The following is a 17,149-nucleotide window of genomic DNA, read 5'->3' on the forward strand; positions in this document are numbered from 1 at the left end:
TCCGTTGCTTCTCTTCTCGCTCTTATTTGCGTATGTTAGCCACCATATCTTGCTTAGTCGCTGCTGCAACCTCACCACTTTACCCCTTCCTTACCCATTAAGCTTTGCTAGTCTTGATACCCATGGTAATGGGATTGCTGAGTCCTCGTGGCTCACAGATTACTACAACAACAGTTGCAGGTACAGGTTATGCGATGATCATGACGCGAGAGCGATGTTTACTTGTGTTGGAGTTCTCCTTCTTCTTCTTCGTCGATCTTGGGTTAGGTTCCTGGTCGGCAGCCTGGGCTAGCAGGGCGGATGTCGTTTGAGTTTCTGTTTGTGTTCCTCCGTAGTCGGATGTTGATCTTACGTATGATGTGTTGATGTATTCTGGCGGCATTTGTATGCCTTGTATGTATCCCCATCTATTATGTAATGTTGATGTAATGATATCCACCTTGCAAAAGCGTCTTCAAGATGCGCTTCTATCCTTGGTGGGACCTTCGAGTTCCTTTAGGATAGGGTCGCATCTTGGGCGTGACAGAAGTTGTGGCTGACAACGGTAGCAGGGACCTTGCTTGCAGTGCGGATGCTCTCCGGCACGGCGGCGAGCTTCTCATGGATAGAGGCGGCGGCTGGGCCGTGTTGGGTTTGGATCCAAGATTGACGGGTCCGGTTGGCTGCTTCGTCATGTGCGTGGCATTGGCGCTTGGGCGCGGCGCAACGGGCATGGGTGGCAGTGGTTCTTCACGGCGGCGCGGGTCTGCGAACCTGACACCCAAAAAAATTGATCGGCTCCCACATCGCTCCTCCAGGTCTACATCACTACTGCCCTCTCCTCCATGCATCCTCTCCTCGTCGTTGTCTGGGTGTCGTTGTGCAAAGACCTTGTGGTGGGTGGCGGCAAGGCGACGCGTTGGATTCTTCTAATCTCGACGACGACCGCCATCGTGGCACATCATAAGGAGGCGACGGTTCTGATAGGTTTGCGCCACACGGCGCCGGCCTTGCTGTGAATTGCAATGGACACCGAAAGGTCTTCCTGAGGGTTCCTCCCTCCAGACCCGGTGGTTGGCTTTGGTTGTGAGATGCAAACTATGGACGATGGCTTGATGTAGAGGGATGGTTGTGCAGCAACGGCTGTCGCACATGACATGTAGCTGATGGGATTGTGGAAGAGTAGTGGTGACAAATCATGAGGGATGTCGATGATGGTGCTACTCGAGCACCCGATCTCAGGTGAAAGACTAGGTCTGACCCGAGTTGATTATACCTGACAATGGCAATATGTTTACATCATTACCTTGTTGAAGGTGTTGCTCAAATATGCTCAGACTGATTTTTTAGGGTGCAAACCTAGATTCTGGCCTTGGGTGGTTGGATCCAATGATGGCAGCGTTTGAGCGTCGCTCCCTTTCTGAAGGCGTTGTTCTTGAAGAGCCTCCTCATCTATGTGCTGACATGAGATGATTGGTATGAATATGGTCATTATTATAGTTTGATGGTCGTGGATCTGATCATGCCTTGTTTTTTTTCCTCGCTTACACATAGCTTTGGTCTTGTATAATTTTACTATTTGTTTTTGGACATGTGCGTGGGTGTTGATTGTGTGCATCCTAACTGTGCAGAGCTAGATTTGTGATCAATGTGTTTATGTCATCTTGATGCTCCATTTGAATTTTAAGCCAGTAAGATCCATCCTTTATTGAAAAAAGAGAGCACTTTAGGGATTGGTTAGAACTCTCAATATTTAGTTTTTTGGCGAGTTCAGGGTTTTAGCGGAAGTGCTAGAAATGTTTTTTTGTGGCATCTTTTTTGTTAAACTAATATTGGATATTGAACCATTGTTGTAAATCTAGTGTTTCAGCTTTCAGTACAATAGTACCCCCTCCGATCCATAAAAATTTTGAACTAAAACCACGACACTTACGATGGATAGGTCGGAGGGAGTAGCTTATAATTCTTCCTGCAAGATTTCAACTTTTTTGTTTTTTGTTTTGAGAAAGCATGATTTCAACTTGATAATCTTGTGCTGGGCACTGAATTCATCTTACATCCAGTTTGATTCGATTTCTTGTTTATCGGTAAATTAGATGGAATTTGTTCCTGTGGACCACCAAATTAACAATAAACATGAAAGAATCCATGAAACGTAAGGTAAAAATCCTATTTGGTCATTGGCCCAGGTAGCACTTATTGTTAGCCTTTACAACATGATCCGTACCAGCATCTACATGCACCTACAAGCACAATGCCATATAGCTAAAACCAGGCAAATTGCAAACCACAGTAACATGCTAGCAGCAAATACATACACCAGATTCGGCCAAAAGGATCAATAAGATGGTCCTAAAATGTAGGGCAGCATTAGCAAGTTATGATTTTTCTTAATGTACAATACAAGAATTACATGGCCCCTAGAAGCCACTTCACCTCCTGCATGCCGGCGCCTGCTGCTGCCCTTTACTGAATTCCAGCTGCGCCAACATACAGTATACAGATCAGAAAATCTCATGGCGTTCATAACCAAGCATCAGGGGTAACAGAGGCTATAGTTTCTGATAAACATGTGATGTAACTTACAAGTTTGCTAATCTATTTGAAAAAAAATGCTAATCTAATTATATTCTGCAAATAGGCGACTGGTGACTCCACTCAGAAACATTCTAAAATAAGCATGATGCCACGTAAAAGCAGCAATCACGGCAACAATCTGAGACACAACTTCCTACTCCCTCCGATCCAAATAAATTGACGCAGCCTCTATACAATGTCTGCGTCAATTAATTCGGATCGGAGGGAGTATTAAACTTGCTTCATTTACGATTTAGATATCACAACAACCATCTCACAAGCTCTGTCATGTCATCTACCCAATGATACACGTATACCAGTATTGGAGAATAAAATACATACCTTGGCCTCCTCATGAGCAATCCTCATCCTCCGGTACTCATGCTGTGCCCGATGACAACGAAACAGAGCCTGAACACGTACCACTGATCTATTAAACCTGTCCTCCGCTTGTTGCCGGCTGGCCTGGAAGAAACCTTCTTCTGCAGTGCTTGCAGCTTCTACATCCACTGTCATTTCTACTGGCATTCCATTTGCAATGCCGCGCAAGCCTTTTCTCTTCTTTCTCCATCGCAAAATAGCTTTCTCCACGACTCCAACAGACCATATTACCTTGCGGTACTGACGTCTCACTTGATGGCCTCGGTATGCAGCCTGAGGGATATGTTATAATCATTAAAATATCTACTTTGCACATAACAACATAGAAAAAAACTTCCAATTTGCTTTCTAATAATGACTGTCAAGTGCCATCAGCCCATCACCCTGTTCTTCCGGCACAATGAATATATATAAGAAAAAGGTGCTTTCATCGTTATGGCATATATTTATGCACTAAATCCCCCAGAGAAGGCAACAAATGGAAACAAGCAACAGCAACCTGCAACTTACTTGTATTCTGATAGCCTGTCTTCGCATGTTCTTAAAGTTCCTTCTGACCTTCCACGTGCGGAAATGATTTTGTATTCGTGCAGCAGCTCTCATCTCTTTTTTTCTGTTGTAGTTCCGGAATGCATGCTGAATCCTCATAGCAGCAACTATCGCAGTTGCTTGCATCTCAGGATTGGCCAAAAGAATTGCTTTTGTTTGGAGTTTAAGAGTTCTATCGCGAAGTGCAGCTTGGATATTACTGGCAGCGTCAGCAGCATTTCGATAGGCCGCTAAAGATTCTTTTAAGCAAAGTTCTTGTTCAGTAAGGTTCTCAAACTTCTCGCTGTGTACTTCTGTTAGTTTCGTCCTTGATGGTGATTGCTTAGTACCCTTGGACAGTGACATTGATTCAAAATGTGCAGTCAATCCTTTCTCAGCAAGATATGCAGCTAAGCCCACATAACCTTGTCTTGCTGCCAGATCAGCAGGAGTGCATCCACCAGGGGACACTGCAGTAGGATCCGTAACCAAGCTTGGATTTGCTCCAGCAGATAACAGAGCAGCAACCATTTTTTCCCTGGCAAAAGTTTAGCAAAAAAATGAGTAACAAGATCGTCATAATTCATGAACATATATGAAGCAATATATTCCAACAGATAATGTTTTCCGAGATCAGAAATTACTAGTCACCTAAAGTAAAACAAATCTGGAGTGTTGTCTAAGATCACCATATAAGACTGTTGATGAGATTATTTTCAGAGTTTTCCAAATCTAGAAGGTTGTTGAAAACAATATATGGCTCATTTCTGACAGTCAATATTAGTTTTTTGTCAGTTAGGTCCAATGAAGTTTGACTTGCAAATTACACAAACACGTCACAGTTGCCAGGCCCACTACTCACATTGAAAATGACTTGCTCTCACTTTTCCAAATTCCGTGATCAGCGAAAGGAAGGATATATATAACAGAAAATGGAAGATACCTTCCGTGGTATGCAGCCCAGTGTAAAGCAGTCCAACCAGAAGAATCACGGAAATCCAAGGAGAATCCGGACACAGAAAACAAGCGGATAGCCCAAGTATAGCCTAGGAAAGAACACAGATGGATAGGTCCTTGTCCTAGATCATCACGGCCGGTTGATTTATGGCCTCCAATTACTCTTTCCAGAAGCCATTCTTGCAATCTATTCCGTAAAACTAATTCAAGCAAGTCTTCAGTAGCATGAACAGATGTGCCTTCAGAATCGCCAGCAATTTTCCATAGATCCATCCATTCCTTCTCTGGTGATGCCAATATGAGATTAGAAACTTTGCTGCCTTCCACGAGAAGCTTTGGTGCTATCTTTTTCTTGTTTGTCACAAACAGCAAACGAGCTAGTCTCATCTGCATTTGAAGCTTTGACTTTGTGTACTCATCTTCAAGCGGCTTCAACTCACTATGCAATGAACTTCCAGGCACACTACGATACTCAAAATTCAAAACCTCAGAGATTGGTGTTTTCCCATCCAAAGTCAAATAAAAATCCACTCGTCCAGCTGTATGTGGTCCAACCATGAAACGGTAAACACCAGTTTGGACCATGTTTGCGGCAACACAGTTATCACCAAAGATACCGTAAATATTGGAACCAGCCAGATGCTTGTATTGCTCATAGTAATCCCCGATCACCAAGATCTACAATTCAGCAGCTGTCAATAATTTTGCAATTTGATAGAATATTACAATTTACAAACATGTATATTACAATTCAGCAAGCAAACTGTTCTATACAGTACATTACATATGTGCCAATGTGCGTCCATTCACTACATTGCATTTTACGAAAGTGACTGTCCTACCAGAAGTACCTGATAGATTTTATTTTTTTTGGAGAAACACGGTACAAATCCAGATGCTCACATACACGCACTGTTAGGAGCTAGGGTTCTGCCGGTTCTAGGGCAGAGATTGTAGGGGAAAGATGGAGGAAGACGAGGTCGAGGGCGCGGCGGCCGGCGGCTGGGCGCCGTCCTTGCGTGGTGGAGAAGAGGCGGTGGCGGCGCAAGAGGCGGCTAGGGTTAGGTCTCCCGGCTCCCTAGGGGAAGCCGAGCAAATACTGATTGCTTCTTGCTTGATTAGATTGATACATCTCCTCTCCTTATATATAGAGGTTTACTCAACTCCTAAGCAAATGACCCTAATAACGATAAGATAATTGGGCTAAGCCCCTAATAACAATAAGATAACTTGGGCCAGCCCACTGGGCTAAGCCCCTAATATGCGGGTCATAACACTTCTCCCCGCCTGCACAAACAGCTCGTCCTCGAGCTGTAAGGTGGGGAAGTGCTTGTTGAACTCCTTGAGGTGATCAACCAGCGTCAAACACCTCCGCGACAGCTGGGGCGGCCAGCTCGCCGAGCCCGGCGGCGACGGCGTCCTCCTCAATGTAGTCTGTAGCCTCCAGGTAGAAGAGTCAGGGGCAGACGTGGCCGGGCATGTAGGTCTCGTCGCAGTTGAAGCACAACCCTTGGCGGCGACGCTCGAGTAGCTCGGCCGAGGTGAGCCGGTGGAACGGGCGCGCCGCGGTCGCGGCAAGGGGTGCCGCGGAAGCCTGAGCAGGCCGACCCTGCGCGGGAACATCCGGCCAGGGTGGCGGCCCAGCGACCCGGGACGGTGATGCCTGCTGGATGGCCACCGCGCGGCGCTCGAACGCGTGGGCATAGTACATGGCCGTCTGGAGGTCCTGGGGTCCCTGCAGCTCGACGTCCACGTGGATATGATCTGGCAGACCGCCGACAAAGAGTTCGGCCCGCTGGTGAGCCGTCATGTCGGACGCGTGGCACGCCAGGGCCTGAAAGCGGTCGGTGTAGTCCTGCACCGTAGAGGTGAAGGGAAGGCGGCCCAACTCCGCCAGCCGGCTCCCACGTATCGGCAGTCCGAATCGAAGGAGGCAGAACTCGCGAAAACGCTCCCATGGGGGCATGCCGCCCTCGTCCTGCTCGAGGGCGTAGTACCACGTCTGTGCGGCCCCGCGGAGGTGAGGCGAGCCAAGTGCGGTCCGACGCGAGCATCCGTTGCCCCCGGAAGAACTGCTCGCACTGGTTGAGCCAGTTGAGGGGGTCCTCGGCGCCGTCGTAGCTGGTGAAGGCGAGCTTGGCTAAGCGCGGCGGTGTCTGAGCATGACCGCCGTGAGTGTACGGCTCGGCGGTACGGAGCAGCGAAGAGGAGGGCGTTGGTCCGATGTGCACAGGTGGTCCACAGGAAAGCGGTGGCCCGTCGAAGCCAGCGTGGAAACCCGCGGAGCCGGAGGGCCCGTCGTACGGCAGGGAGGGCACCGGCTGGTCCGCGGCCATGGTGTAGACTGGCGGCGGTGACGTGCCGGCCAACCAGGCCGGAAGCTGGGACGGCGAGGGCGTGAACCGCACTTGCTGAATCGGCACGCCCGCCGGCGCGGTTGTAGTCAGCCCGGTGCTGGGCGGCGGAGGCGCCGGCTGGCCATTATGGCCAGATCGGTGCGGTGGCGGGGGCTGGCTGTAGCTGCAGCGGCCCGACCAGCGTTGCGGTGGTCCCGGGGTGCGGCAGCTGCCAGGGCGTGGCGGCGAGGACCCGGGTGGCGTGGGTGACGCGGCGAGGGCCAGCGCCGGCCACTGCGGCCATTGGGGCGCGGCGGCTGAAGCGGCCAGTGGTGGTGTAGAGGCCCGGTCGGCGCCGCGGGTGTCGAATACCACGGCAGGGTGGCTGGCCCGGTCACGGCGGCCGGCGGCAAGGGCGGCGGCGGCCCGTAGGGGCCGGCTAGGTATAGCCGTATCCCCTAGACAGCGGTGACGAGATCGTTGAGGACCTCGGTGATCTCCGCCGGGGAGTAGACGGCGGCCAGTGGTGCGGTGGAGGGCGCCGTCATCTGGGTGGTGGCGGCGCCGGAGGATGCGACCAGTGGCGCGGACGGGGAGGGCAGCGGCGCGGTGGAGAAGGCCAGCGGCGCGGTGGTGACGGTCGGCAGCGGAAGCGACGGGATGGGCGGTGGCGAAGACATGATCGGAACTGAGCTACCTGATACCAAGGTGTTAGGAGCTAGGGTTCTGCCAGTTCTAGGGCGGAGATTGTATGGGAAAGATGGAGGAAGACGAGGTCGAGGGCACGGCAGCCGGCGGCTGGGCACCGTCCTTGCATGGTGGAGAAGAGGCGGCGGCGGCACAAGAGGCGGCTAGGGTTAGGTCTCCCGGCTCCCTAAGGGAAGCCGAGCAAATACTGATTGCTTCTTGCTTGATTAGATTGATACATCTCCTCTCCTTATATAGAGAGGTTTACTTGACTCCTAAGCAAACGACCCTAATAACGATAAGATAATTGGGCTAAGCCCCTAATAACGATAAGATAACTTGGGCCAGCCCACTAGGCTAAGCCCCTAATATGCCGGTCCCCTAATATGCCGGTCATAACACGCACCCATATGAACGCACTCACACCTTACCCCTATACCTCCCGAGAGAAATTATTTTTCGTAACTGGTATCAGGTGAAGACATGGTGGAACATTTCCATCGAACTGAATAGTTGGAAATGGAATGACCATGCACAAATACAGTAAAACAAGAATGATAGTTCAGTAGAACATGAAAGGGATAAACCTTGGTATGCTCTGTGGAACAAGCCCATTCTGGGGAGAAATCAGTGATGTTGAAGATTTTTCCATTGCTCACTATATTATCCCCTAGACAAGGACTGTCATCATCCAAGTACTTCCACAGTCCGAGACTGTTCTCTCTAGCAGGCACATCATTAGGAATGTCACCATCCACTGGAGTTTTCCGCAAAGAAGTTGCAAATTGCTGCGACTGAGAATCGAGATCTGATGTTAAAGGGTATTGAGATTGGTCTACTTGATGTTCCAGAGCTCCAGCGTGGTTCGCATGTACCTGATTGAGGGCATAATTAGTAGGATAATTAGATAAGCTTCAGGTATCAAATTAAGTGGTGAAACTAACATAGACTGCCTTATTATGATGAAGTAGCTGACTTTCCATGCCGTGAGTGGGTATGGAATTAATGAAAAATATTCACTCACATAGCACGATCTCCATAGAAGCCAAAGGTTACAAAATAACAAAAAATATCTTACTTCAGAAAATACCAGAGATCCTGCAATGACAAAATCCTAAATTGTAACAGGGCAGACGGCACGACCAGATCCGCACCGCATGATCGCCATGCAGCAACCCGGTGATGGTGTGCATGGTGATATCACTCGGAATTGGAAGCCACTGCGCGGGCTCCAGCCTAGCACAGTTGCAACGTTGTCGTTCCCCAAAAATAATCTTACAAAAAATTTCTGAAGCCCCAAATAAGATAGTGGACAATTTAGAGGTAAATACAAACAAAAAAATATACTGTGGCGGGACAGAAGACCTATCGGTCCACAGGAGTTAAACCTTACAGATTCACAAAAAATTAACATACATATAGAATAGCATCAGTATTACAAAGGAGGTTGAGAGAAATTAGTGCACTTTTTAACTTCCAGACTAAGCATTACCAGGTATGGTTTTCTAAATTTTACATGGAAAGAAGGGCAGACCGGTGCACGTAGCTCCCGCTTGAGCGGGGTCCAACTACTTTGGGTCTTTGACATGGAAGATGAAACTAAATACCAATCAACTAAGGACCAAAACAACATTTCATTTAGCAATGTAGTATTACCGCACACAATTTTCGTCATGCTGTATACTAGTATTGCAATTTAATAACTTATATAGGTCATAGCAACTCGCTTACATTATTTGTAGAGTCCGTGTCATTTCCAGAATTCTTTGTTCCGCATTTAATCTGCTGACTAAATGCCACGGATGCGCCTGTAATATATAATGAGAAAATTTACACTTTCAGTAGAAGTACAATGAAATATTGTAGCTCTGTCCAGAAGTCCCACCACAAGCAGTATCCTTTTTCATAGATGACTCCAATAGATGAACCCAGAACTCTTCCAGACTAGAGCCACCAGTATCTGCACAATGACCGATCCAATATACAGTAGTAAAAGAAGTACATCAGTAAAGTCTGCAAAGATTATGATATCATGCTGTCGGAGAGTCCAATCGACAGGGTATAAAGCTACATATTTAGCTCACTGGAGTATAGCATATTCTAAGAGAAGCTCGCAGTTTGTGCATATTCATTCAACAAATCATTACGACTGAAGTATGGCTCACCACTAGAAATTGCACTGCCACCATGTGAATTAATTTCCTCTGGTGCCAGAGGGGAGAACGATATCTCGGTATGAACTGAGGCTGAATTTGCTGAAATCGGAGAAGTATAATATTGAATCACATTCATTGTAGGCGCTTCGGCTTCGGCTTCTGTGCTCGGATGTGCTATGGCATTTTCCTGATCAAGACGAAGCAATGTAGGAGATTAAGTGGAACCGACCATATAGTAACTTTGTCTACTCTGCTTGCTCTACGGACATGTTAATACTTTGTGAAAGGAAGATGCTTTTGATTTAGGAAGATGTTTTTAATTTTACAAGATCCCTGGCATGCATTTTCAGCTATTCTCTGGGTTCCTGTATGGCACTTGGAGTCATTTTCTCATAATTCTGAACAGACGTCAGAACTAAATAGTTAGAATCCTATATACTCCTAAGTAGTTGATCCCCACTACCTCTATTATCTAACATGCACACATGCCATCTCATCATAGGCCCACCACAATATGCATGAGAAAAGGTTTTCCATTATTAATTGATCTCATGCACACATTCATCTCACCACACATGCTACCTAATCAAAGGTCCACTCAACATGCATGGGAAAAGTTTTCCATTATATTATGTCACTTATATTCAATAAATATTTTCAAATACACAATAATCAAATACAATATATAATAAATATTTTTAGTTTTAGTTCATATATTATTAATTCAACTATTCATGTTCCATACAATCAAATCACTCGAAATATATTAAAATCGATTCCCGCAGCACGCACGGGGTATCCTCTAGTTTTTATATACATTTGACTCCCATGACAACTTAAAAAAATAGATAAGTTTAGGCAAGCTGCGTTTACAGCTTACACTTCGTTCGGCAATAGAGCTATCAGCTCTATACATTAAAGCAACAGAGAATCAAGAAATCCACTGGGCCACGTCAAGTTTGTATTAGAGTTGTTCAGTATTTCTGTATTGTATTAGGAATACGACAGCTGTTACGTACATATATTGGCCTACAAGTTGCTCCCTCCTAACAAGGTATCAAGCCTGGTTCAGTTTTAGATTGATTTTTCTCCTTGCACATAAAAATTAACTCTAGCATTGTGAATATAAAATGTGGCCCTGGTCAATGATCAACGAATTTGAGGGGGTATTTAAAATTTGCTAGATATATCATGACCTCTTGGCAAGATAAGGTGTGCTGATCTCAGAATTAATTGGACAGAATGTCCAACAAAGAGGCAGACTGGCAAAAGGCCACTTCACAATAGTATGAACAGAAGAACTGTTATGACCGGCATATACTACAGCCCAGGCAGTTAGGGGCCTGGCCCAGTTATCTTATCGTTATTAGGGGCTTAGCCCAGTTATCGTATTTGGAGATTATATAAACTCATGTAAGGACACGTTTTGAGATTAAGCAGAAGCAATCAAATTTGCTCGGCTTCCTGAAGGGAGCCGGGAGACCTAACCCTAGCCGCCGCCTCCTACGCCCTCTCTCTCTCTCGCGACGGCGCCCCAGCGCCGGCGACCTCGCCTTCCTCCACGCCAAGCCCCCTTCCACCCCTACAACCTACGAGCTAGACCTGGTAGGATCCCAGCTCCTATCAATCTGATATCAAGTGTCTCAGGCTCGATCATGTCCGCGCCACTGCCCACCCCCTCCCTTCCGCTGCCGATCGCCTCTTCGTCGCCGATGACCACCGCGGCCAGCACGCCGTCCCTGACCGGGCTGGTCTCCTCCGCCGCCTGGACGCCACCCGCGCCCACCCCCGCCATGCTCACCCCGGAGGAGATGACGGTGGCGCTCCGAGACCTGACTCAGGCGGTCCAGGGCATCCGCACCTTCCTTGCGGGGCACTATGGGCTGCAGCCGCCCGCCCCCGTTACTACCATCACGGGGCCGCAGCAGCTCCCGTGGCAGCCGCCACCACCGGCGACCTCCGTCGCCTCCATCATGCCGCCGCCGCCGGCGATCTCGGGGCCGGGCCTTCCGTCGACGGCGGCCGGGGTGCCCATCCATCAGGTTCGTTTTCCCCCGTCGCCATCTCCGCCACCGGCCTGGCTCGCCGGGTCCATCGAGCCGGTCTACACGATGGCCTCAGGACAGCCGCACGTGCTGTCACCACCGGCGCCGCCCCCAACCATGCAGTTCGGCGGGTCCTCGGGTGCCGCGGGTCCCTACGATGGTGTGGACGGGCCCCTTTTCCATGGCGGTACTCTGCAGCCCGCACACTCGGCGCCGTTGCCCTCGCTGTTCCGCGCGGATGACACATACCCGCCCGTCCTCCACGCCCAGCCAGCGCCGAGATTCTCCAAGCTGGAGTTCACAGCCTACGACGGCACCGTCGACCCCCTGAATTGGCTCAACCAATGAGACCAATTTTTCAGGGGGCAGCGCACGCTCGCGTCCGACCGCACCTGAATCGCCTCCTATCATCTACGAGGCGCCGCCCAGACGTGGTATTACGCCCTCGAGCAGGATGAGGGCGGCATGCCACCATGGGAGCGTTTCCGCGATCTGTGCCTCTTGCGCTTCGGTCCGCCTATACGCGGGAGCCGTCCGGCGGAGCTTGGGCGCCTTCCATTCCTCACCACAGTGCAAGACGTCGCCGACTGCTTCCAGGCACTGGCGTGCCACGCCCCTGGCATTTCGGCTCGTCAACGGGCTGAGCTCTTCGTCGGCGGCCTACCGGACCACATCCACGTGGACGTGGAGATGCGCGGGCCACAGGACCTCCAGACGGCCATGTACTACGCTCGAGCGCGCGCGGTGGCCATCCAGCAGGTGTCACCGTCCCGGGCCGCTGGGCCGCCACCCTGGCCGGAAGTTTCCTCGCAAGGTCGGCCTGCTCAGGCTTCCGCGGCACCACTCGCCGCGACCGCGACGCGCCCGTTCTGCCAGCTCACCTCGGCCGAGCAACTCGAGCGTCGCCGCCAAGGGTTGTGCTTCAACTGCGACGAGCCCTACGTGCCCGGAGACATCTGCCCGCGACTCTTCTACCTGGAGGCTGCGGACTACATTGAGGAGGACACCGCCGCCGCCGGGCTCGGCGACCTGCCCGCCCCAGCTGACGCGGAGGTGTTTGGCGCCTGTTGATCACCTCGAGGAGTTCCGCAAGCGCTTCCCCGCCTTCCAGCTTGAGGACGAGCTGTTTGTGTAGGCGGGGAGAGATGTTATGACCGGCATATACTACAGCCCAGGCAGTTAGGGGCCTGGCCCAGTTATCTTATCGTTATTAGGGGCTTGGCCCAGTTATCGCATTTGGAGATTATATAAACTCATGTAAGGACCCGTTTTGAGATTAAGCAGAAGCAATCATATTTGCTCGGCTTCCTGAAGGGAGCCGGGAGACCTAACCCTAGCCGCCGCCTCCTGCGCCCTCTCTCTCGCGACGGCGCCCCAGCGCCGACGACCTCGCCTTCCTCCACGCCAAGCCCCCTTCCACCCCTACAACCTACGAGCTAGACCTGGTAGGATCCCAGCTCCTATCAAGAACAAACATGATGAACCGCATGCACGCCTTCAAATTATACTTAAGATTTAAGAACAGAAAACAGGTGTGGGGGGAAATAACCTCAGATGTTTGACGATAATGCACAAGAACAATCCGTTCAGCCTCTCTGAATAAGAAATAACCAAAAAACTATGTCAACAAAGAAAAGTAATTATATCCGAGTTTGCATCTGATACATGTAGTAGAAATTGTAAATTGTATGCGACAATTCATGCAGTAAGCCATAACAGAACTTTCATTGTTAGAGAGCACGTCCTAGTTAATGTGGTAATGACAAAGCTGTTTCTCAGATTAGAGGATATTAACATTGAACAGAATTCCAGACAGATCATAGACAGCAAATAACATAATAGGTTTAGCGTGCAACATGACCTGAGTAAGTTATTTTTTTAACCTAAAAAGTAATTACTTTCTTAATTTTAGCTGCAGGAAATTGACAACATTGATGGCAAATGTCTTAGAGCTTCTATTAGCCTTAGAAAAGCAAACAGTTCGATAGTCCGGTAAAAGTGCATGGTCTATGTGTACACAGCATCACACGATACAAAAAATGAATCGCGCGAGAAAATAATGTAAATAAATATTGCACAGACAAAAAAATGGTGTAGTGAAGCTTCCATTTTTCTAAAAGAAAAGGAATTCTTACTTGTCAAGCAGCCAGTAGCACCTTCTAAAGAAATTTGGATTATCCTCACCTCGAGCATAATAGACATGAACCCTCTCTTCATTACCAATCTATGAAAATGACAGAAATCAACAATAAAGGTGGGGATGCATGAATGTAACAACAGCAATAAAATTTGAGTTTTTTTTCATTGTGCTGGTGGTGGATAGTCTCGCCTTTAATTTTTCATGGGCTTCTTGGACAGTTTTGCCATCCTTCTTTTTCTTCCAATTATGGCCATCCTTCCGGAAGTTCCGGACAACTTTGCGATCATATAGAACAATAGTACCACCTGGTTTAAAAGAAAGTTAAACTGATGGTTGAAATCCAGAAGCCATTTTCTAGTGCCAACATGAATGGGGATTATAATAAAGCTATGAAACGAATCAACATTTTCAATAGAATCTCAAGATGTAGGCATCCTTGCAATGTGCGCATCAGAACAATAGTAGATAAATGCAAGAAGTTAACAACCAAAAAGTTAAATAAGTGGTAAAACGTAAATATACCCCTTGTATAACTAATACTCTTATAAAGTACTCCCTCCGTCTAGATACATCCATTTCTCCGACAAGTATTTCCGGGCGGAGGGAGTATCATGTAACAGTAATATCTTAGTGGACAAAACGTACATGGTGACATGTAGGCACTTACTACCTTCGTCCTGGTTTATTGGTCCCCTTTGTAATTTTGTGTCAAATTTTGAACAAAGATTTAACTAACAAAATGTCAATGCATGTCAACAAAAATTATATCATTGGATCCGTATTTGAACATAGTTCTCAACGATATAATTTTTGATGACATGCATGAATTTTGTTACTTAAATCTATGGTCAAAATTTGGCACAAAATATAATGGGGACCAATAAACCAGGACGAAGACAGGTGAGCAAATTCAATTCCCAAGAGGTGCGTCTGCTGGAAATGGGAAAAGCACACACAAAAACTGCAATCACAACAAGCAAAAGTTAAGTGCAAATTTGCAATGAGAACATGAAAACATATTGGTTTTACTTATGGTAGCATAGTCGCCCAAGATGTTATATTACTTTATAATCTGACTCTTGTGTACATGGGAGATTTGGGTGGTAGATCATGTTTATTACTTTCACAATTGAATATTCTCTTATGACCTAGAGAAAGTATTCTAATGAGAAGTTGAGAACAATAACAAGGCTCCTGTGCACAAACATTTCGGAAAAAACACTGAGAAGAGTGCTTTATAGCAATCATGCTAACTATACTTATACTCCAGTTCACAAAAGCATTCTGTTAAGACGTGGAGCGTATGCAGCACCTCCTCATGGATTGCGGACTTTGCTATCAAACCTGGCACACAGTCCTGTCTTGGATTCGATCTACAGCACCTCCTCCCAACCCCGGCAACAACTTTATGGACTGGTGGGCTACTTCTGTACTTCGACTTCCTCAGCCATGGAGGACGCTTCCAGGCTTTGAATGTTGTTATATTGATGTAGTAGTGTCTGTTTGCTCTTCATTGGGCATGTACAAAGCCAAAGCTTATGGTGACTTTCATTTTCAATCAATGCATCAAGACGTAAACTTTTTGTGTTCCCTAGAGAGAGAAGAATAGAAGACCAAGGATGGGAGATTCAACACCCCCAACGTTCCAGCCGACACATTATGTCCCCAAACAATGAACCAACAGGGCTTGAACTATTGTTATTTTTCACGCATAACCCAGTCGTCATACGTCAACACGCATATCTGTTAATGTTCCCTTTTGTTCACACCAAGTTGTGCAGTCAATCACGGAAGCTAAGCAAGCACAGTGGTATGGAATGGAAATGGATGCCAAGATGAGGGTTTAGGGTTGATGCGAAACACATACTCACGGGCTTGTCGATGGGCTGTGCATGGACCTTGAACCTCTCGTGGTTGGCCAGGACCGCGTAGATCTCATTCGGCCGGAACCAGCGCGACGCGGCCTCTGCTTTCAGCTTCTCGAAGTTCAAGTCTATCCACCAACCATCAGAAGAAGAAACACGGTCGAGAAATCAGCCCAAGACACAACAACATGCTTTTTTTCCTTTCAACAACAAAAGATAGAAATGAGCTAAACGTAAATTCCATAATTCTAGAGCATCCGAACAACATGAGACGCCAAAATCTAAGCTAACCTCAAAGCCCCAAAACTTAAACGATGCAAAATTAAGTTTAAAAAAAGAGAGAGAAAGAATCAAATGAGACCTCACTCACCAGTCACCACACAAACAGAGCATTCGACCAAATCCCAAGAACAAAAACATCAGTAGTTTTTTTATTTTGCGAATAAAAAAAACACACCAGTAGTTGGGGGGGGGGGGGGGGGGGGGGGGGGGTCATTCCAATCGAACAGCCAGACCACCAACAGGCGAATTGGTTCCGGAAAAGAACAAGTGTGTTGCAACCCGAGACTGGCAAAATGCATGAGCAGTGAGAATCAAAGCCCGAGAGCGAGGCATCAGGTGACAGCAACTCCAAAACCCGAACGAATCACGGCTCGAACAAGCGAACACGAACCAGGCGAGCCCACGGAAGCTACAGAATCTGCCGCACCAAACAAAAGCAAAAAAGAGAGGTAGGGGAATAAAAAAAGGAGGAGGAGCGGCGGCGGTCGGACTGGAGAGGTCGGACCTGCGTAGGTGATGAAGCCGTGGATCTCGGAGCGGAGGAGTGGGTCCCTCTCCCTCCCGGCCGCTCCCTCCATAGCCCGATAGCCGCGGCGGCTGCTGCTTCCACTCTCCCGGTCGGTCTATTGGTCGGGCCGCGCAGGCAGACGAGAGGAGAAGACGACGACGACGACGACGACGACGAGCAGGAGAAGACCTTAGAAAAAGGAAAATGGTGAGAAAATATATCAATTAAGTGCAGGTAAATACATAAATCGCTCATTTCTCGGAGAAAAATCAGATGATGAGGACCCGCATCTAAAGCATCCGGGCCCACCTGTCGGGAAAGGAATAATGGGTTGGTGGGCGGTTGGAAAGGTGGATCCTGAATTTCCGGTGCACACAACTGGATCCACTTGTCAGCCTCTCACACCGGACACCAAAGGTGAGACTCAGGTTCAGTGATATGAATGCTAAATAAGGGCATCTCCTCCAGCTTCTAACTTCATCAACTCCAAAGGTGAAATTGTCGCGAACGCTTGGGCTCCGAGAAGCTAAATTCTACTCCCTCCGTTCCTAAATATAAGTCTTTTTAGAGATTCCACAATATGGACTACATACGGAGCAAAATGAGTGAATCTACATTCTAAACTATGTCTATATACATCCGTATGTAGTTCATTTTGAAATTGCTAAAAAGACTTATATTTAGGAACGGAGGGAATAGAAGCTAAGC

General features: G+C 48.0%; 1 protein-coding gene across 1 annotated transcript; it reads right to left on the bottom strand.

Moving 5' to 3' along the window:
- Nucleotides 1–2,135: 2,135 nt before the first annotated feature.
- LOC109772636 (calmodulin-binding transcription activator CBT) lies at nt 2,136–16,777 on the bottom strand. Its single transcript, XM_020331344.4, has 13 exons — nt 16,439–16,777; nt 15,654–15,779; nt 13,976–14,091; nt 13,782–13,870; nt 13,196–13,241; nt 9,611–9,788; nt 9,331–9,405; nt 9,177–9,253; nt 8,033–8,320; nt 4,409–5,100; nt 3,448–4,003; nt 2,899–3,210; nt 2,136–2,459 (listed from the first exon to the last, which is right to left on the bottom strand). The coding sequence occupies exons 1-13, from the start codon at nt 16,509–16,511 to the stop codon at nt 2,412–2,414; spliced, it is 2,676 nt and encodes an 891-aa protein (XP_020186933.1). The 5' UTR covers nt 16,512–16,777; the 3' UTR covers nt 2,136–2,411.
- Nucleotides 16,778–17,149: the final 372 nt, after the last annotated feature.

This window comes from Aegilops tauschii, chromosome 2 (genome assembly GCF_002575655.3).
Source record: "Aegilops tauschii subsp. strangulata cultivar AL8/78 chromosome 2, Aet v6.0, whole genome shotgun sequence".
Lineage (NCBI taxonomy): Eukaryota > Viridiplantae > Streptophyta > Magnoliopsida > Poales > Poaceae > Aegilops > Aegilops tauschii.

What these genes read in the sequence shown, in the direction of transcription:
- LOC109772636 (XM_020331344.4), bottom strand. Translation starts at nt 16,511, where the DNA reads ATGGAGGGAGCGGCCGGGAGGGAGAGGGACCCACTCCTCCGCTCCGAG. An exon ending in CGGCTTCATCACCTACGCAG is followed by an intron (nt 15,780 to 16,438) that starts GTCCGACCTCTC and finishes GTTGGTGGATAG; the next exon opens with ACTTGAACTTCGAGAAGCTG. An exon ending in TGGCAGTGCAATTTCTAGTG is followed by an intron (nt 9,406 to 9,610) that starts GTGAGCCATACT and finishes GTCATTGTGCAG; the next exon opens with ATACTGGTGGCTCTAGTCTG.